The 21607-nt window shown below is 40.7% G+C and overlaps 3 protein-coding genes across 3 annotated transcripts; 1 reads left to right on the top strand and 2 right to left on the bottom strand.

Annotated features, from left to right (window-relative positions):
- Positions 1 to 960: 960 nt before the first annotated feature.
- On the bottom strand, positions 961 to 7865 carry ppp1r8b (protein phosphatase 1, regulatory subunit 8b). The gene is made up of 7 exons (XM_080470859.1): positions 7795 to 7865; positions 7258 to 7318; positions 6800 to 6953; positions 5281 to 5498; positions 4451 to 4595; positions 3366 to 3430; positions 961 to 3273 (listed from the first exon to the last, which is right to left on the bottom strand). Exons 1-7 carry the CDS (start codon positions 7845 to 7847, stop codon positions 2920 to 2922), a joined length of 1050 nt encoding a protein of 349 aa, XP_080326985.1. The 5' UTR covers positions 7848 to 7865; the 3' UTR covers positions 961 to 2919.
- A 1354-nt stretch (positions 7866 to 9219) lies between these two features.
- Positions 9220 to 16430, top strand: themis2 (thymocyte selection associated family member 2). The gene is made up of 6 exons (XM_080472561.1): positions 9220 to 9374; positions 10478 to 10618; positions 10696 to 11121; positions 12037 to 13271; positions 13450 to 13567; positions 14832 to 16430. Exons 1-6 carry the CDS (start codon positions 9272 to 9274, stop codon positions 14936 to 14938), a joined length of 2130 nt encoding a protein of 709 aa, XP_080328687.1. The 5' UTR covers positions 9220 to 9271; the 3' UTR covers positions 14939 to 16430.
- Positions 16431 to 16437: 7 nt separating this feature from the next.
- Positions 16438 to 21201, bottom strand: rpa2 (replication protein A2). The gene is made up of 9 exons (XM_080472560.1): positions 20850 to 21201; positions 20583 to 20677; positions 20002 to 20103; positions 18983 to 19096; positions 18571 to 18645; positions 17622 to 17738; positions 17360 to 17491; positions 17037 to 17131; positions 16438 to 16855 (listed from the first exon to the last, which is right to left on the bottom strand). Exons 1-9 carry the CDS (start codon positions 20860 to 20862, stop codon positions 16768 to 16770), a joined length of 831 nt encoding a protein of 276 aa, XP_080328686.1. The 5' UTR covers positions 20863 to 21201; the 3' UTR covers positions 16438 to 16767.
- Between the last annotated feature and the right edge of the window lie 406 nt (positions 21202 to 21607).

Below are 21607 nucleotides of genomic sequence, written 5' to 3'. Positions count from 1 at the left end.
GAAAACAGGTTGACACTCAAACTGCAAGGAAATAAATGAGAAAATAAGCGAAAACCTGTAAAGTGAGAGGATCCTTCACAGCGTCAGGTAACGAATAAACCTTAGTCCCGCTGAGAAGGGCACACAAGTCTGAGTCGATCTCTTGGAAATGTTCTCTGGTAGGAAATGACTGAAAGTAACATGAGGTATAAACAAAACCTTAGCATTGTAAAGTGTGTATTTATTCCTAATCTGTCCACACAGGGTGTGTTTCAGACATTTAATTCAGATGGTGTCAGTCACAGCAAAGCACTCTGTGGTTTGCATTAAACTTGTGTCCATCAGTGTGAATATGTGAATATGTCTGCTGATATCAGACACAGAACGGACTTAGTCTGTTATTACAACTATTAATAAAGTGCATGGTTCAGTAGATTGAATAAATGCAGATTTCCTTTCCTTTTTTAACAAAGTTGTACTCGTCTCCATCACATGAGTACGTATTGCCTTCCTTTAATTCACGTGGATCCAATTTTTAAATGAATGTTGTGTGTCTAAAAGGCCGAAACGACCTGATACAAAGGTACACTGCTGGTTATATGTCCCAACATTTCCATCGTTCCCATCATCTGAGACACATCTCTCATGCCACTCTCAAACAGGTAACCACGTGTGACTACCATCTTTTGCACAAAGGACAGTTTCACGTCATGTCCCCAAGAAACACATTTTCACCGGCTCACGACACTGGTACTCCAACGGGCTACGATGACGACCTGATCTTTGCTCATCATGGAATTAACGGATGACTTTGAGGGCTATTATGTGCAGACCCCGTGTTCTTTTTTTGGAAAGGATGAGTTTTCTCTGGTTAACTCGTGTTAAGCCCCCCCCCCCCCCCCCCTCCAGATGGATGAACAGCCACCAAGGTTCGACGATACGATACGCAGGCAGTACTGATAATTAAAACAAAAAAGCTTCAGTCAAAAGTATGTTTTTTTTTTATTTACAGTGATATTATAAAATCCACATGCCCACATGGACAAAAAGTCAACAGTACATTTTGTCAAAAGTATTTTTCTCCTTTTATGTCAGATAAAATGAGGACTTGAGATTTCTGAACAGAACGTCTTTAGTGGGTATGTCAGATTAAAAGCGATGCTGTATTTCTGTTAGTTTCATCAACTCAACCAGCCTTTTGTTATACTCTAAGCAGTAATCCATTAGCATTGAGTGATAACCTCACACGAGCACCTCTTCATTGAAATAAGCGTGATATTAAGATGCTCCTTGTGACCGTTAAAAGGTCTGACTCCAGGCTGGGACCTTCACAATAAATCTCTTCCTATCACTTTCCTATGGATTTCGGAGGTTTTTTTTTTTTCTTTTTAGCTTCTGATGGCTTTTTATGCCCGGTTAAAATGGCCCTTCTGGACCCCGTCAATCAAGCCAGGTTTAAAAAAACAAAAAACAAACACAAACCATAAATGAGGACTGAGGCAAGGATTCCTTAAAAACATTAGTTATTACAGTCGAGTATAAATCGATCTAAAAGTAACCTACAAATAAACACGACAGTTTTTTTTTTTTTTGAGGGGGCGGGCTGTAAAAACATTAATAAAGCTGAAAAGAAGCCTTAGCAAAACCTGTGTTCACTGAGAGGTTCACTTTCTCCCATTTCCTGTTTGATTCCAATAATTCTTTCAACGTACAGAAATCTAAATGAATAAAAACGCGTCTCTTCACACTTTCGTTTTGAACTGCATGACACATTTTATAAAGCAATTACAACCAGTTGATTACAAGTATGATATAATGAACTGTTTAACGATACTCGTTGCTACATGGACCATTAACAACCGTCTAAATTGAAACCTTTATAAAGCTCAGCCTTATATTCTGTGGTATTGGTTATTTGTTATTGTGCTCGAATCCATTCCTCCTCTATAACGGATGTGGCCATAAACCAATTAAATGCTAAACACAAAACTGTAAAGTCTTTGTATTTACAGTAAATTCATGCTGAAAAATGAGACAAAAGAATAAAAAAATAAAAATAAAAAAAAAACCTCAACAGGTAAGAAAAGTCAATGGACAAACATTAAAATGAATGTTCAGACAGGGCAAATGGCCTCTACCTTCAACCTGCACAAGAATCTAAATGAATGACTCAAAGTTTGCTGCACTACTGTCATGAGAAGCCACAAACAACCAGGAGTTCGGTTGAGTTTAGTACAATCAAAGGCCATTAAAACCTCCGAAACTCTCTGAGCTTGTGTACAAAGTCTCCCTCTGGAGGCTTGTGGGGGGAAATGCAAGCGATTTCACCAGACACTGGTCTCATACAAGGAAGGAGAAATGTTGTAGTTCAGTGAAAAAGTTGATCACATTATATTTAGGGGTTTTAAAAGAAATTAAAAAATACAAGAGCCCTATGTGTTGGGATAATCATGTTAATCCACATCCGGAGCCTCTGACTCTCCTGATGTCTCACAGTAGATTATTTCATATAAAAGTAGTTTTTCTTTTTCTTTTTTTAATAGTTCCGTCGACATTCTGAGGAAAGTGAAAAAATACTGAAACAATACAATTTGACATTGATCAAACCAAATCCATCAAAAACAATTCATTGACCCGCCATGTTTGTGTAATCCATCACTGACACATTCGTCCATCACTTCGAAGCTCTACTTTTCACTGCGTGGACTTGATGGGATTCAGGTGTTTTTAGGCCTATTTGTTGACGAGTAAGTGAGTGATGTTGATGATATCTTGTGACAGACCACAGAAACATTGTGTGGGGCCTTTTATATATAAACAAAAGTGTAACACAACAAAAAAAAAAAAAAGACATTAGAAGTGAATGGCTCCACCTCTGCCAGGTCACAGTCCCTGATGTATCTGCTGGTAACCTGAGAGACAGCAGCTTTTCCAAACTGGTTAGATAAGTAGTGACGGGGTGGGCTTCTTGCCCGGCCAAGCTTCTTTGGCATACTTCTTTTTGCGCGGCTCGTTGTGGGTCTCTGGTAGGTAGGGCGCCGTTACGGGTGTGGGGTTGAGGGTGACGGGGGGCTGCGGAGCTTCGGGTGCCAGGTCCACCTCTGGTGCTGGGTTGGGGAAGGGCAGGGGAAGCCCCCCCTGCATGGCGGCGCCACCTGGAGCTCCTGTTGGCTGGTTCTCGTGACTGGTGGGAGGCAAGTCCCCGTAGAGACCCCCGCTCAGGCTGTAGCCGTGCATGCGCTTCGATGTGAAGTCATCAAGACCCAGAGTGTTTTGGCCCTCTGACCTCCGTTTCTACGAGCGGAGATGGAAAAACATTAACCACTCAGCCCCGCATGTTCACATTTACTCCCACTATTGCCAATGAATTGTGAATCAGAACTTACCTTGATTGGGATGACAGCAGTCTGCACCATATTTCTGAAGCGCCCAACCAAAGGGTCAATATCCTCTGGAAAGAAACGGGTTTTTACATGGTTACCATTTAGTTCAAAAGACCATTTTGTCCCACGAAAATCAGAAATCAGCTGAACAATGACACAGCTGGGCAATTCATTGATATCGCAGCACAAAGACCATTAATGCTTCTAACAGGCTGGTGAAATCCTGTGCAAAGGATTCTGGGCACGTCTAAAAGAAACGGTACCAACCCATTGTGCGACGCCAACAACAAAACATGATGAGTTCCAGATTTACGCTGCAGACCAGGATAAGAACCACAATCGGATGCCCAAAGCTATTAGGAACTAGCTTAGCATATGAAGACAAATTATCAGTCCTGGAAGTAATTGTATGGCTTCTACAGAGTCCTGATCTCATCGCGGAGTCTGTTTGGCATGACATGAAGAGCAAGCAGCATCCACATGAAATCCATACTTGCTTCTGAAAGGTGCTTTAGTTTCTTCAAAGACTATCTTGAATTTTACCTTTACCAGTTCATGTTATCTCGGTTACCAAGATACCACTTGCCTGTTTTTTTGTTTTTTTTTCACATTTGCCTGAAACTTTTAAACAGCTCCGTAGGCGGATGTATACAAAGACCTCGGCTGCCTTGAAGATGCAGCATCATTATTTTCCAAGATGAAACTATTAATTATTTCCCCTCCACAAGTTTTACACATGAATGTTTTCTATAGATTTCATGGTGAGGCCGTGGCATTATCATGTTTTCTTTAGAGAATACATACACACGACAGGAACAAATGAAGCAGCGTCTTATTCCCGGACAGCTCATTGCAGAAACATGGTCAAAACCTATCCTGTCTATCTCGCGGATCAAAGTGTCACACTGTGAACCAGTGATCCACGACTGGGCTTGGCTAGTGCTGAAATGAGTGGAACTGAAATATTCAACTGAATTGGCGACAAACAGATGAAAAACCTAGAAGGAATATACAACCAGGCAAATTAGAAGATAAATCTACAAGACATTGTTATGTTATGGAGGTAAAATATTTAGTTAAGTGTGTACCCGGGTTGATGATGGAGTCCTCTTCACTGAAGGTAACTCGGGAGTTCCTTCGTTTCCTCTTTGGCCTCTGGATTTCCAGGTTACCTTCCTCGATAGTCAAGAGGGAGATCCTCTTGTTGTGAGCTGTATTGAACTCTGTCAGGTTCTGTAATGATCCACAGCACAACCCAAAATAAACAAGTGTCACAGTTACATTTATACCTGTCAATATTATTTCCACAGCTTTATGAATCAAACTGAACTGGGTTGTAACAAAGTCAAAACCAGATTATACGTAAGCAGCGTGTCAGATGACAGATTGGTTCAAATCGTGCAGATTGTTCAATGTTTTATTGCCGTTTACAAACGATACTTGGAGCAACACTGGAAAGATGATAAAGACTGAGATTGAACCAAAACAAGAGAAATCCTAATCATCTCATCATCTAATCGTATGTTCAGCACTGCAGACGCAGAATTTCTGAAAGTTTCAAAAGTACTATATCCCAGCAGGGGAAACTTTGACTCTGAGTATTGAGATTAAAATGTCCATAGTTCCTGCGATGGTACTGAGTTGTTAGAAAAACTAGATTGAAATATAGCTTCTGTTACGATTCTGATCAAACACATTGGCCAAGACACTAATCAAAAGTATTCAGTAAAGGTAAAAGTAATAACAATGATCTAATAACAAAACCTAAAAGCCGCCAGCAGTGGGACAACCTGGAAAACAGTGAGTTGAAAAACACTGGAGCAGTAGATTCAACTTTGACTGCTAAGAAAGTTTGTTCAGGAAACAGGACGTAAACCACACTCTTAAGACGGCAATATGAAGAAAGAAAATATTCTACCTCCAACTCTGTCTCCTCCTCTGGAAGCCCGAGCAGTCCTTTGAGCTCCTCGTCGTCTCCCGTCTTACTGTCTCCTGTACCTGCGCTGCCTTGGGTTTGGGGTTTCTCCTTGATTGTGTAGGTCCTCGTCGAAGCGCCAAAAGAAATCGTAGAGTCTATGGGAACCTGCTGAGGTTTGTGTGCCTCGAGGCGGATGTGTCCGAGGAAAGTACCGTGTGCTGAAAGGGTGAAAGGCAGATGTGTTTTATTGGTCAGGACTGCGCATGTGAGATGACATGACAGACCGACACTTGGAGGTCCCGACGCAAAACACAAGCAAACGAGTGTCTGTGTATAGGGTGCGTATAGCTGCCTCCTTCTGTAACATACTAATGATTTATGTTCTTCATGATCTCTGAGGCAGGACTCATGCCTGTGGTGCTGTTCATAGTCGGGACAAAAAGATTATAGAAAGGGAAACATTTACACTCTAAATCCCCTTTTTACTCAAACGTACATTGTTTTAAAATATGTAGAAACAGAGCACATCCTGGACAGTCATTATGAGATACATTCTGTAACACAGCTTCCGCAACAATTCCAATGACGTTATCAATTTATAGCTCATCAAAAGCATATAAAGCCGTGGGAAGAATGACTTGATTGTGCATATCAGTTACAATCTTCTGCAAATCTTTTTAAAACTTCATGGTGCGTTTTATTAAATATCCAGCTAAACCAAAGAAAGAGTTTGTCTGGCAGCAGACAGAGGCAGCATTCCCCTTTCAGAGTTGACAAGAGAGTATCATATTTCAACAAACATACTGCACCGAAACACCTATCGCACTTGAGCTTGTGTCATGTTGACTAAACCAGACCATCAGAAACAAACAAGAACATGCACCTTCCTCATAAAGCTGTGTCACCATTTCAAAATACACTGTTTCACTCATTTGGTGAAACTATAAGTTGAGCTCTTTTTCCTGGAAAAAGGTCTGAAAAAGTGGTGTTTTCTTATATTTAGCTAATGCCAGTGTTATGCCAAGTTCTGCATAAACAGCATGAAGGCCTGAGAAACACAAAGTCGATGGGATCCATGGACTTTTGTCTATAATGAACAGTGACTTTGTGATCATACCATGGGGAATGAGAGGCCATTTACAGTACTGGACCTACTTGTGAACATGCTGAAGCACTATGGGAGGAGCAAGTGGATAAACATGAGAGCAAATCTGGAGAAAAACAGGTGAGGCGGGACATTTGTTGAATAGGCCGACAACACTGGAGACTGTATGTAACAAAGAAACATCTTTGTATCTTATAATAAGGGTTGTCATATATAAAAATTACTATTCTTTTTCAAGGGTTTAACCATCCATCACTCATTTCTGATGGGTATAAAGTGAATATTTTGGAAAAATGGAACAGTTTCTTTTATAGTGATGAGTGAGCGTTTATCCACCCAGAGCATTAGTGTTGCTCTTGTGTGATTGAGTATACGTTTGCTTGTGAGTAATGGGGAAAAAAAACAACAACTTACTGCTATTGAGGTCTATAAGGAAGAGTCGCTTCAGGTGTTTGTGGTAGACGAGGGCAGCGTGAACACGCGAGCACGACTGATGGTCGATGGTGAAGTCACACCAGTCGGGGTTCCTCCCAAACAGGTAGTACTTCTTTTCATCTATGATCAGTTTCTACAAGAAGAGAAAGGTTTATTGATTCAGTCAATACAATAACAGGTGAGTATCGCATCTCTGTGCCTCTGAGCCATAACTCAACAGCGTTGCTTCCCACTGAAAAGCTTAAATCTCAGGGCAGAAACTGCTCTCGCACCATTTGAAGCTGTGCAGCCACAGAGAAATCCCAGTCGCGAGTACACGTCTGGGACAAATCAGACTGGCAGGCTCGTATCTGGTGCTTTCAATGAATTGAGCACTCACACTGTAAGCGACAGCATGCTTTCTGAATATGTAGCATGAGTCAAAAGCTCCCATTTACCTCTATCAGCTTGTCTCCCTTCATCACGTCCAGATGGAGCCCCTGAGGCGGCTTCCCTGCCCTGAAAGCACACAGTTGGTCATCATTTTAAACATTCACAAGCAAAACTGAACATCGCTGACAATACATGAGCATCCAGCTTTGTATATCATCATTCTACTTTGGAGATTACTGCACAATAAAATGACAACTTCGCCCTCTGCACGAACTGAAAGCGTCGCCATCTATTGCAAGACAACAAAGACGTGTTTGTAATGTTCACAAGAATCAGACTCAGGCCTATTCACTTAAATTATTCTGTGCGTATTTTGATTTTGAAAGTGAAATTATTGTGCATAACAGAGCTAAAAGAGAAACACCCAGCGCCATTCATACATCAATGTTAACTGACGGAGTTAGCCTTCTAGCATACTTGAGTACTGATGTTAGCAATAACTAAAGTGATATTTACAAACGACGAAACACTGGTTCGCTCGTTTTCATGTAACACTGTTTTATCGTCAAACTATTCCAACTTTGGCATGTGCATTTTCTCACCATGTTGGACAATCAAACGGAGGGGCGCTCTCTTTCACTATTTTAGTCGCCATCTTGCTTGAACCTCTCGAAGACGAGCTGCATGATGGGTAATGACGTCGAGGCCCAAGGGTGAGGTGGGAGTTGTAGTCCCGCGTGTCTGCCCCACCACGTCGCTGACGAACTTTACAACTTTCCCCTAAATTCAGTCGTTAATATCATCACCTTCGCCAACGAAAGTTGGGCGACCAACGTGGTTGGCTGAGAAGGTTATGTTTTCGTCTGTGTGTATTTATTTATTTAGTTATTGGTTTGTATGTATGTATTTTGCCAACTTTTAGCAAAAACTACTCACCGGCGTGGCATGAAATTTTCAGGGATGATTTGTCATCACCCAAGGACCAATTGCTTAGATTTTGGGACATTGACAGCGAACTATTTCAAAATAAATCCCCCAAAACTGCAAAAAAAAAAAAAAAAGTCCCATTCCACTAAATTTCCTTTGAAATGTTCTAGTAATAAAAGCACTAATACATCTTCCAGAAAAACCTTGCAGCCTCTGTAACCTGGGCCGTTTCCATAGGAACAAGTCACGTTTCACAGCAATGTGGCTTCCTGATCTACCGAGTTAGCATCGCTAGACGCTAACGGCTACCACGCTAGTGATGCTCACTCGGTTCTTCAAACAAATGTGGCTTTGGCGAAGGTACTCGCTCTATCGAGAGCCCATTCTAGTTATTATTTATTTTGTTCAGGCCTTCAGATGCCAAAGTTTAGATTTACAAATAGTTCAAACGCACAAAATAAACAACAGACAAACAAACAACTACTCCTGCGTACATCATGCGGAGTTCTATTAATTTGGTTTGAATTATGTGAGTTTCTTCTTTTTTTCTCTTTTCCAGATAGTGAGCCTGTGACTTGCTCTGTGGTGAATGTGCGGTGGGAGGAAACTCATTGTCATACAACCCACATGAATAAGGAAATATGGGTGCAGTCATTTTGCAAGCTACATTACTTCAATTCGCACATTGTTTCCTGCAACTGGGCTTATAATAAAGAAGTAAATTTATATTTGAAGGAAAATATTGTGTATTATTTAAAATAAATAAAATAGAAACATTCTTGGCCATGTGTTTGGTGAAACGTGTCGTTCTTTCCAGTTACATAAACTTTATTCATTCTCTCTCTCTCTCTCTCTCTCTTTATCTCGTTTATTGGTTTGTTATCATGGTCTGTTAGTGAAAAGTGTTTTCATGCTTTAAGCTATCAATCAAAGAAAAACTTCAAAGACATCTTTTACCTTTCACTTGCCAGCCGAAACATTATGGGCAATGTGTGAGTCTCTGCATATGTGTTTGTATGTTCTGCAAACAGCTTCTGTCACTTCCTCATCTTCCTTTGTGGTTTCTCGCTGAGAAAGCACTTCGATTTGTGCTCCTCTGTGCCATTTGCTACCTGCCTCCACTTGTGACTGCAGCACACAGGGGCAGCAGTGATGGCAGGCATGACTGCTCTGCCACTTCAAGACTTTATTGCCTCTTTGGACAATACCTGTCTGCCAAAGATCATACAGGTTTGCTCTGGAGTGTATTTCCAAGGTAGGCCTTTTTTAATGTTTTCTTTGTGTTGTTAGGTAAGATTAAAGATGAAGAGTTAATGGATTATTTGAAGGGATTAAATCAAAATGTTTGGTAAAACAGCCTGACTTGTTTGCGCATTCAGTTTTGTTCGCATACTTTTGCTCACAGCTGTTAGGGTTAGAGTGTATGCCTGTGTGTCTGTCTATCTATCTATCTATCTATCTATCTATCTATCTATCTATCTATCTATCTATCTATCTATCTATCTATCTATCTATCTATCTATCAAATCATTTTTTCTTACCCTTGACAAGCTGATTAATTAATTTCTGTGGCGCAGAGATATCCTCGTCTAACCTCTTGCTGTGGTCAGCCGTGGGCTCCCAGTTACACCCTCTGCTCAAGTTTTGCTCAAATCTGTTTGTGACATCCTCCACTATTTACCTTGGCGTAAGATCATGCACAGGAGTCACTATATCAATGCAAAATTAGCAATGAATCACCAGGATAGATCCATTTCTTGTAACAAACGTAAAGCATCACCAGCCGACCACATATGGTCATGTCCTGAGCTGTCCCTGTTCTGGTTAGAGATATTTAATAGACTTGGGAAAGTCTATTAAATATCTCAACCCCTTCACGGAGCTTTTCAGAGTCCTGTGAAGCACTGACATGCCTTTTTTTGCAACATGTCATAGATTTGATTACTTTACTTACCAGAAGGCTCATCCTCCTCAAATGGATACATCCGCTTCCTTCTAAACACAACAGCTGGATACATCAAATGTTGCATTGCATCAAGCTCGAGAGGAATAGATTCTCCCTCTGGGGCTCCTTGAAAGCTTCCAACAAAACTTGGGAACCTTTTCTTGACCATATTTATTCACTAAGCATCAGTGAAGAGCTGATAACTAAGTGATGATAACTTACAGCAGCCCTGATTTATTAAAATTATTTTTGTAAAATGACAAGATACTGCAGTGCTTTGTTTTGTACCCCCCCCCCCCCCAAAAAAAAAATCACCGACTATTACAAGTAACCTTTGTGAACCTGTACCATTTTAAGCAGGGAAAAATAACTTTTTTTTTTTTGTTCTTCATTCGTCGATGTCTCTGTTTTAGGCTCTGTATATGAGATTTCTGGGAGTGAAGTGAGCTTCTCCACTGGTGATCTACTGAAAGTGATTGGCATCGAGCTCCTCTCCGTTTGTTGTGAAGACATCCACAATAATGAACATTTTGAGCTGCCAATCAATCACACAGGTAGTGCGGAGACACATGAAAGATTTGTGGCGGAATGGTGTTGTGACTTTTATAAATAAGACTTGCTTGCTTCTCAGGTTTGTTCAAGGTCCTCCCAGACGAGATGCCGTATAGTACAATAGAGGAGATGTTGAGTTTGAGGCCTTTAGGTCTGGAGTCCTGTCTCCCTTTCACGTTCACCAGCCGCTGCAAGATGACCTTTGGCAATCTGACGCTCGGGGCCGGGAAAGCTCTGACCGTGCTCTCCATTGAGCGGCACGAGGGTGAAGAGGATCTAGTGCGGTGTCACCTTAAAGGCCAGCAAAAAGCCTCGGGTGAAGTCTGCATCCCCCTTTCCTCCCGAGGGGAGTTCTGCGAGTGTGAGGGAGAGGAGCGCTTCACCCTGCAGGAGATCATGTCCTCGCCCAGTTTGCAGAGTCGGAAGTTTCGCTTTGTCAACACCGCCAAGTGTGAACGTGCGCTGGTATTCAGTCCAGTATACCAAGTCCAGGCCATCATGAGCTGTAAGGAAAACACACTATGTTTCTGAACATCCTTACCTATTCAAGTCATGCTATGTTCACGCTTGTTGTGAAGACTTGTGAAGAGCATATCCGTTTAAATTGATGACAAAACTGGATTTTATTGGAAAACAAGAGCAATCACAGATTTCTGACGTCCACCAATGGTTGACCTGGACTCATTTAAAAAAAACAAAAAAAAAACAAGGTTTCAGGATCACCTCCAAAATTTTATGGAATCTTCCATAGGCTAATATCTATCTATGGTCGAAAGTTTGACAAATCCGTACAGTAGTTTTGACGTAATCTTGCTAACAGACATAAACAAATTTACGCCGGTGATTTTATTCTGTTTTCTTTTAAAGATGAGCAACAAGCTCCATATTTGAGAACCAATTTCATGATATTTACTGTATCTGTAAGGTTTGAGGAACGTTGGTATATGAGATCAAATGTTCCACATTAACTGGTCAAATATTGATTGATTGATTGATTGATTGATTGATTGATTGGTTGATTGATTGATTGATTGATTGATTGATTGATTGATTGATTGATTGATTGATTGATTGATTGATTGATTGGTTGATTGATTGATTGATTGGCTGATTGATTGATTGGTTGATTGATTGATTGATTGATTGGCTGATTGATTGATTGGCTGATTGATTGATTGATTGATTGATTGATTGATTGATTGATTGATTGTTTGATTGATGACCTTGACTGACACTCAGTATGATTTATTAGTATTTATTAAACCATACAAAAACTGGAAAGTAACTGTCACAAAGAATATTTAATGTTACCTTAAAAATGGCCACAAAAAAGACAAGTAAGCACAGTTTTTGCAGTAGAAGCACACTGAGTTTTAAGTTTGCTTTGTGTCTTTGATTAACCGGTCTCATTTTATTACAGTGAGGACGAATGTGTTGAAATTCCCGTCGAGCCTGGAAGTGGATGTGGTCGATGTCACAGATCTGTGTAAAGATGTGGAATTTGTCAGCCCTCTCAGTCTGGCAGAAGTGTTGTCTCAGCCAGACGAGTCTCTCCCTGCGGTAGTGGAGATTTTGGAGAGCCCCAAATCCAACTCTCTGCTCAAGTGTAACTGGCTGTCTCAGCTTACCAAGAACGAACACTTGATTTTTCACAAGAAAGGAACCTTGCCGATGGTTTTAGTATCGACCTCGAAGGGCCGGAGGGTGCAACAGTACTTTATGGTGTCCCAGCAGTATGGCGGGCGATTTCGAAGAAGGCCAAGAGAGTTTAACTCAGTGTACGAGCTGTATGTTGCTTCTATGCAGGCTCCGGGGCTGAAGGTCAGTGTGACCAGGAACTGTGAGGAAGATGAGGAGGAGGGTCTACCTGCTCTCAGTGTGGGGGAAGAGCTGGAGATTGTTCGCTGCGACAGAATGGAATTGCCTCGTGCTGACAACAAGGGACAGAAGCCGTCTGTTGAGGCGCTTTTGTGTCAGCGTCTTCAAGAGCCAGACGATGGGGATGATGATGATGATGATGATGATGATGATGGTGATGAAGAGGAAGCCCGACCAGAGGAGAAAAATGAGGTTTATCTGCCTCTCTACATGCAGAGTTACTTTGTGGAAGTACTCGGGGATAAAAAGAAGTACAAACTCGGGGACTTGGCTAAAACGTTTTCTTTGCCACTGGATGTTAAAGTGGTGAGCCGTGACACTGAACTGGAGACTGATCCGCTGGTTGGGTTAGCGTGTCTCAGAATAGAGGCGGCGATGTTGGAGCCCATGGTCCAGGCCAGCTTCCCACAAAGCCCAGAGTACTGCTTTGAGATCCCGACCCAGTGGCTCTCTATGTTGGTCCATTTTACCCAAAAACCCCTGCCGTGGCCACAGGGTGAAACCCCTCGGTGCGAAGTGGAGCGGGTGACCGAGGTGACAGACGCCTTCTTCTATGAATTTTGCAAACAGGGTTACTCAGCAGCAGTCCCTCCACCTCGCCCACCAAAACGAGATCCGTCCTCTTCGAAACCATCCAAAAAACTGACATCGAAGCCTTCAAAGAAGACGTCCAAGGCTGAAAGAGATCAACTTAAACAGGGTAAAAGCATCCCAGCCAAACAGTTTAGCGAGTTGACTTTGAATAATAAAAAAAGATCCCCGGCTCCTCCCTCTCCTGTGAGTACACTCTCCACAGTTACATTGAATTTAACACAGTTCAATTACAAATGCATGTATTTTTTTTTCAGGTTTGAGGAAATCTTTTGCGCAATCTTAAAATGGGTTACTTCCTCTCAATGTCATGAGAAGAAGGCCCGGCTTGGAATAAAACAAACTTCCCTTTTTTATTGTACAGGCCAACATAGATGACGAGCCTCCACCAATCGTGCATCGAAAGCACCAAGTAAGGGAAACCGCAGCACGCAAGGCTCAGCCTAACCCTTACGTCAAAATGGAAGACTGCAAAACACAAGGTGACTTTCACTGGACTATCACAGAAAACAAATAGAAATGGAAATATTGAAGAACTGGCCACAGATTATATTTTTAAAAAGGCTTGAACAACCCATATATATGAAGATAGCTGCATACGAAATTCAAGTTTGAGTGGCTTTGCATCTCTTATGGATTTACTGAGCAGTTAGTAAATAGTGTTTGACATTTACACATCGGTTTTTCGTTTTTTTTGCTTTTGCGTTGCACCTTAAGACTCAAAGCACCTTGACATTTCATATAGGGAACCACAAAAACATATTTATAGCATTGGTGAAACCTTAAACACAACACTATTAATAGTATTCTCTTTTTGTCTCTGTTGTTTAGTTTTTATTGCCTTTTTATCATTTTGGGCATTATTGTCCATTATGGACAATAGTGTTTGTTTTTCATGCAAAACAAAAGAGTAGAGTCTTAAAGAAAATGCAAAACAATAAAAAAATATTTCATATATTTATTTTTTTAATTTTATTTCTATTTTTTTTGCCAAAGAAATGAAGCCATGTGCCAAAATCCAAAATGGCACTTTATATAAATTCAAGACAAAGAAACGCGAAATTTAACATAATAAAGTACATAATTGCATATACGTATACTAATTCACATCTTAAGAAATATGCACTACCATGAAATAAAAACTCACACAGCCCCGTTTTCACAAATCACTTGTTTAAAAAAAAAGATGTTCTCTAAAGCCTTGACTCGCAGATTTCGTGGTTTCTATAAGCCACTTAATCTAAAATGGCTCCTGTGTGCTTTGAGTTTATTTATATTTGCAGCACTTTTTTTTTTTTTTCAAATATTATCAAAGCTGTTCCACATGCTTTTATGAGCCAAATGACCAAAACTTTCAGATTAAAATCACCTTCTTATTCATACACACCCTCTTCAATTTTTGACTATTTTTATAACGTGTTGGGTAAAGTTTCATTTGCTGCTTCGTGAAGCTGAGCTGCTTCCAATGTTACAACTTCCTACAAAGTAACAGATCTTCTTTAAAAGAAAGTCCCACTAACCTGCTCGGTTAATTCACAAGTGAGTCTTTTTTTTGCAAAGTGCATTCTTTAGTAAGTTAGATTTGGATGTATTTTCCCAGATGTCACCACAATAAGACTGATATTAGAGATAAAAAAAAATAAAAATAGGTCCATGCAAAAGAATTCAACCAGCCTGAGATGCACTTGAAGAACCTTCCTGATGCTTGGACTTTCTTTCTTTCTTTCTTTCTTTCTTTCTTTCCAGTGGCGCTGAGTGACGTTGCAGAAGACAGTGACCACGACTACGAAATGGTGGAAGATACTCTGAGAGACATGCTCAACAGCACAAAGGATCAAGTCCTGTTCTACTAGAAAGTATTATGTGTTCACAACATGAACCAAACATACATGGCGGATTATAGAAACCTGTTTTTTAAGCCAATGCACATTTAGTCATTGAATGAAATCATAGATGTTCCACTGAAACACATGCGGTAGTTTTCTTTGGAATATCATTGATTTATTTCAAGCAAGGACCATAGGAGGGGAAAGAAACATGCTGCTTATTGAAAGAGGTAATATTAGTGTCAACTAATATAATAGGAATGAAAGAAACACCTTGGAAAGCATTTCCTATTTACCGTTAGTGCAAAGGATTGATGCATTTATCATACTTTTTAATATGTCGAGTTTTATTCAGTACTATTCAAAAGATTTGAAAATATAATTAGGTGTATCTATACTGATTTCTTAATCCCTCCATGTAAAGAAATGCCCTTCAGCAACTTGTTAGTGAGAGATGTTTACGGGCCAGAGTGTATAATAGACATTTTGCGGTACTTACAATACTGCATTTTATTTTATGACTGTTGATGTCAGCGATAGAATCTTTGTCCGAAGACGTATTTGATGTTGAGATTGTGTCGCTGCTCGTCGGAAGCAACGTTTCTCTGTCATGACCCAATTTGAATGTAAAAGAGAAAAAGACAAAGAAAATAATGCTTTAGACTTTTGAATTTTTTTTTCTGTAAACGTGTGGACCTTTTCAGCTAATTATGACTTGAAACAAAAAAAGGGCTTCAAACTTTGAATTAGTTAAAGACACAACGTGCCCACTTATTTTACAGCTTCCCTGTCCTTTATGCAGGTTTTCTTCTTTCTTTTTTTTGTGTCAAACTGAGCAGTGCATTTGTATGTGGATTCTTTCTTGAGTTGAATTTTGTACCAGAGACCTGCATTCTCACACAATGTCATTTCACTCTGAATTTCTTGAACCTTGCTTGAACCTTAGAGGTCGTGCCGGCCCAGATTTGTGCTTCCCGTCCTCGTTGATTTAAGATATGTTGCAAGATTATGGTTGAGTCAATACAGGTAATTGCGGTTAATTTCCTCAGGTTTTTGTTGACACTCGAAGCGTATTAGTATTTTGAGCGTTTCGAAATCACCCAATCTGAGGAAATATTCTAATATCTTGATTTTCATGATATATAAGCGAGTAAAAACAAATTAGATAAATGCAAAATTAATAAAAACACATTTAACTGACTTATGTTCATTGTGTTGTCTGTATGTTATAGTTTCTACTTTGTCAGTGTAAAAGAAACTTGCATATATATTTTATTTAAATTATGGGAAAATCTTTGTTTTCTAGTGGCTTATCATTTCTGGAGCTAAAAGAATTAACATTTAAATCTAAATGAAGTTGTAAGACAGGTTGTCACTCAGTATTGTGAGACATGATAAAGCAGGCAGATTCAGGAAAATATTTTGGATGACAATGAAAGTTTGAAAAAGCCTCTCTGATCCTACAGATATTTCTTATTTCAGAATGTATATTCTTAATAAACTGATAAAAAACATTTCCAAAAACTGCCTTTTGTATTATCTTTATTTACTCAAAAGTTACACATTTATCGCAGTTGTGTTCTAAAAAAAATGACAATGGAGCAGGTACATTGAGAGAACAGGGAAGAATCAACGGTGCACGCAGCTTCAACACGTGTGCCACTTGTGGATTTGACAGAAGTTCTGACAGGATGTGTCGACCAAACACGCTCTCCACCAACAACCGCAGTGCTTTCAGATACATCAGTGAGGTTGTGCGTGAGGCAATGGCTTTAAGTTAAGAGACATTTTACTGTTGAACCTTGTCAGGTTAAACGCACGGAGAGACGGAACGGCTTCTCACAACGCGCACTGGTCTAATCGTCATTGTCCGTGGATTTGTAGTGATCCTCATCAATGGTGGAAAAGATGTGACCTTCGTTGCTGAGGAATTCCACTGCCTGCCTGTAGGAGCACAAGCGGCAGAGTTCAACATTTAGGTTGCAGAAATCTTTTTGAAAAATAGATGACGGTACTTATTTGATTTGTTATATAAAAATCATGCAATAACCGAAAGCCAAGCTTGTGTCTGAGAGACCTCACAGCTCAATTAAGAATATAAATCGTAGTTCAGGTTCTGACTTACTTGATAACAGCCACACTGATGCCGCTGAGTCTTTGCTTCAGGTCCTGGATGCTGATGCCTTGCGGGTCGGGGCAGCCTCTAATCAAACTCAGCACCTTGTGAGACAAACGCATGTAATAATAAGGGTCATGAAACCACAAAGTGTCACTCCTCCAACTTTTGCTTGTCACACCAGCTTGATATTTATTGTCCAGTATTGCGCAATATAAAGCTTTGCTGTGACAAATAACTCTGCCTATACACTTAATGCTCAATGTTCAATTTAATTTGTACCGTCAATGCTTGTGGAGACAAACTCAAACCTCTTTCACGTGCCGCCTCACCTGGTTCTGATTTGCACTCAAGCCATTATAAGCCATGTCGTTGGCGCCGGTGTAGCCTGCTCCCATCCCCCCCGCCGCCGGTCGTGACAAGGGCGTCATGGGGCCGTTGGTCGTTCCTCCTCCGCCACTTGACTGAAAGAGAAACTCAACATCAACATCAAACTTGCACAAAATGCAGCAAAGCCAAAGCTGTAGGTTCACAGCAATACCGAGAAATACTTCCTCATTTTACGCATTTCAAAGAAGCCTGGAATCTTCTCACCGTGGGCTGTGGATTGCCGAGCGCCATGTGGGCTTGAACAACCTCCAGCATGTGAGAGGTGATTTCATTCATGTCCCCAAGGGGCCTGACGCTGAAGGCCACAACAGATCTGTGATTCTGAGAAAACAAACCGAAACCTGTTATCAGTCGACGAGCAGACGAACTTAAAGAGGAACTCCGGTGACCAAAGAACTACTGGAGATGTTCACATCCACCTTCGTTACCAGAAAATGCATGAATTTCAAGAAGTAACAGATAAACCCTGTGTCATTGCTTCACAGGCTTTGTGCATATTTTCAGCAAGTCCCACAAAAAATGCAGTCACATATTTATTTATTTATTTTCTTAACGCGATGGAGCAGAGAAATCAGAGAAGAAACAAAGTATAGCGTGTGGAGAGAAGTGTGAAGGAGGAACTACCCAAAATAGAACTAATTGATGCAGCATAATGAGATGCACATTAGAGAGGCCAAAGAACAAAAATGACAGCAATGTCTGGTGTTCAGAGAACGCCAAGCGAGAAGAAGGGGCAGACGGCATTTGATGAATCAATCCGGGGTAAAATAGGATAATGACTAGACAAGGTGTTAATTTCACAAACGGTATATCCTTCAAAACGTTCCAGACACACTGATATGTTGTTGCTCTAATCTCGGCGTTCTCAGCTGGAAACAAGCGAAGCAGAGGCGACAGAAGATGGAAAGACGAGAGCATGAAGAGAAGAGGGAGCCGCTGATGCAGCTGAGAGAAAGAAGAAGAGATTTAAGTAAACCGTTGATCTGAGGTGCGAATGGGACAATGTAAGACGTATAACGAAGCTCATGAGTAGTACCCCCCCGAAAGTGTATTAATCCCCCCGACCCCAATTTGATGAACTTGTAAAAGAATCAAAAAGAAGAGATCCCATCTGATGATCGACACATGGAGAGAGCGCGAACGAGAAGCCCACCTGAAAGGAGCGCAGATTTCCAGAAACTTTGACGTACGTTCCCGGGGGCAGGACGGTGCTGTCCACACTGGGGTCCTACCGGAAGAAGAACAAAACAAAACGACAGATCAAACACAAAAACAGCCCGCGTGCCTATTGAGCACAAAACATTCAGGATAAATCTTTTTAAAGATTTGAGTCGCTCCTAATCACAGATGAAGGATTAATGACTGCGGTCAGAAACATCTTTGTATAAACCTGCACGACTTTCACTCCAAAACAACAGTTACTCTACAGAAGCTCTAAACATAAAACCACCAACAACCATCTAGTAGGTACAGTCTAAAAACAAAACAGCTAGTCGTTTCCATCACAAAAGGGAAGCCATCTTGAATACAACTCCCCGTGCAAGGGTCACATGCCCTTCACTGACCTCTGTGTCCACCCACTGCTTCACGTCCATGGGAGCGGCGGTCATGTCATCCACCTTGTACTGGATGTTGGTCATGGACTTATCAGTGCTTCTTAGGATTCCCACGATGGTGACCTAGGACACAAAGCACAGACAGGTGAATGACTACACGCCATTAGTTAACCTTCAACAAATTACCATAAAAAAGAATATTGTTTGTGACATTCAAAGTTCTTCATTTGACAACTAGAAAGTCCTGATCTGTACAGGAAGTAGAAAACGTCTTCCTCTCATACAATTCAAATGATTTAAACCTTTGTTCATGAACTAAACCATGAAGCGGGCTGCAGAGATTTCATCCTCACTGCAGAATATTGACTAAACACTCCCACCAGTGGAATATATGAGAGGTTTTACTACTAATTTAATGAAAACACCAAGCACATAAGTCTAAAAAGGGTTTTAATAACAATAATCTTGCGTTGGGTGGATGAGATCAGGGTCATCTTGAATGCAGACCAATAATGTAGCAGTAGAACGCCAAATCAAGTGTGAATTAATCACTTTTTGGAATCTGTTCACAGTCTGCAGGTTACCCAGGTTGCTCATATTTTAACTTATTAGTTTGATTTAAAAAGGATTAAACCAGAAAATAATAGCGTATTTTTTGAAAGCACGTAACACTATTGAACCTTGTGGTATTTAGTTTCCTATATCTAAAAAAAATAAATAAAGAAAATACACACCTTAGGCCGACAGGCTGAAAACATATCTGGATCACGGATGGATTTCTTGTGACTCACATGCAATTTCTCTCAAATAACATCAAATCCTCCACTGATTGTAGCTTTCATGGCTTCTCGATGGCATGAGTAGCCACTTAGTTTTACATACAGAGTGGATTAATTAATATTGGCGCTCGACATCGACTACCACATGTCTGCTGCCACACCAATTCAAATACAGACAGAAATATTTGCCACAACTTATTTCATTCGGTACTAGTGCCGTTACAAGATCACAACAAAGACTGCAGATACCTGGGCAACTTCCACATCTCCGACTTTAAAGGCCTCATCAGCTTGTGAGGCCGACATCAACTGAGACACCGTGCAGGGGACAATCTGTGAGGTGCGAGTCCTCTGCAAAAACAAAACACATGCATAAACACTCCATCATGTGGTTGTTGGTGAGACCAACACTTAACGGGTGTAACTGTGTACAGGTAATAAAGGGGACTTGGCTGGATCAGGTGTACGCTGCGTTTATGTGATATTGTGACAACTGCCAATGCATTTTATAGAAATAATTCTTGGAGCAGCACCTTTAAAAAAACTAAATTTCATAGCATTATATGATATACAGTTTAAAGCAATCAAATAAAAGATTAGATTAAAATAAGACTAATGTGTTTTCAAAACCACACAGGTGAGGCTCACTTTCACATAAACTTGATAACAAAAACAAAAGAAGCATCGATATTGAAGCAGTGCAGCTTACTACTGATGGTGAGCACAGGTTTAGGTACAAGAATCAAATGTCCATCACTGAAGCAGTAAGTGACCAGAGTCCAACTCGATGTGGTTTGTAAACATGGAGACCTTAAGACTTCACTACTGACCCCTTTCTTCTCTCCTCCCTGAGATAAAGCAGGTGAAGCAAAGCCTCCAGGAGACTGGGTGTAACCTCCGACCGAGCTGGACTCATTGTAGCCTCCTGAAACGGCAAAAAGCAACTTTATCCGCCACACTGCAAAGTTTAAACCATTTTTTACTCCACAACGTCAACTGCCGTTAAGGCCGACAGCTCACGAGCTAACATCGACCACAAGATGTCAACACGCCCGCAGGAAGCTTTACAAACATAACCGTGTGGAAATGAAGCTCACCCTGATTCCACATGTTTTGTTTTCGATTAGGTTAAACCTGTCCTGTTTTGAAAGAAGTTTGCAGGCCCCTCGAAGCACTTCTTCCTCCTTATGTCCCGCGCAATAAACTCAACCTACGGCGCATGCGCGCTGCACAACTCCCGCGAATCTGACAATGTTGCAGGGTAATCTTTCGCTGCCCTGAGTTTTGCTTGTCAGTCTTTTTTTATATGGTGGGGCTTCACTAAACAGTGTGAACAAATCAGGTGTTTGCCCAACATATATTTAAACATACACTATCGTAAATTGTAGTGTATTTGTTTTGCTGGTGGAGCAACTCACACACCGGGGGAAAATCTACCTGGAAGACAGTACTCGGGGCAGCGTATGTGGATGAGCTCACTTCCGTCCCCACAGGAAACGGTAATACACGCGTTGGAGCAGGACTGTCAAACAAAAGGACCGTGGGCCAAAACCGGTCCAGAAGAAGCTCCAATCCGGCCCACCAGAAGAATTGTATTGAAAACATTTTAAACATATTTATTAATAGTAGTGGGCGCAACACAAAACTGAGACCCGAGTTAAGAAAATAGCATCAATCTCAAAGTTATGCTCTGAGGGTGAGTTTGTAAAAACTTAATGCAGCTTTTTTTTTTTTTTTTTTTTTTTTTTACATTTCACTGTATCATTATAATTGTGTTTATGTTGAACTGTAGTCATTTTAGGATGACATTGTTGGCATGGTTTTGTGAAATATAGACTTTTTCAAAATGTATACA

This window comes from Lipophrys pholis (genome assembly GCF_963383615.2).
Source record: "Lipophrys pholis genome assembly, chromosome: 9".
Taxonomy (NCBI): domain Eukaryota; kingdom Metazoa; phylum Chordata; class Actinopteri; order Blenniiformes; family Blenniidae; genus Lipophrys; species Lipophrys pholis.
This window is presented reverse-complemented; position numbering and strand designations above follow the sequence as displayed.

Bases quoted from the DNA above. Each gene is read 5' to 3' on its own strand.
- ppp1r8b (XM_080470859.1), bottom strand. From the start codon at position 7,847: ATGGCGACTAAAATAGTGAAAGAGAGCGCCCCTCCGTTTGATTGTCCA. The intron at 5,499-6,799 runs GTAAGTTGTTGT...TCACCCTTTCAG, and splicing joins CCTTATAGACCTCAATAGCA to CACACGGTACTTTCCTCGGA. The intron at 3,431-4,450 runs GTACACACTTAA...GTTTCTTTCCAG, and splicing joins GGACTCCATCATCAACCCGG to AGGATATTGACCCTTTGGTT.
- themis2 (XM_080472561.1), top strand. From the start codon at position 9,272: ATGGCAGGCATGACTGCTCTGCCACTTCAAGACTTTATTGCCTCTTTG. The intron at 13,272-13,449 runs GTGAGTACACTC...TTTATTGTACAG, and splicing joins CCCCGGCTCCTCCCTCTCCT to GCCAACATAGATGACGAGCC. The intron at 13,568-14,831 runs GTGACTTTCACT...CTTTCTTTCCAG, and splicing joins GGAAGACTGCAAAACACAAG to TGGCGCTGAGTGACGTTGCA.
- rpa2 (XM_080472560.1), bottom strand. The intron at 20,104-20,582 runs GTCAGTAGTGAA...TTGTTTTTGCAG, and splicing joins AGGGAGGAGAGAAGAAAGGG to AGGACTCGCACCTCACAGAT. The intron at 19,097-20,001 runs GTATCTGCAGTC...TTTGTGTCCTAG, and splicing joins GAGATGTGGAAGTTGCCCAG to GTCACCATCGTGGGAATCCT.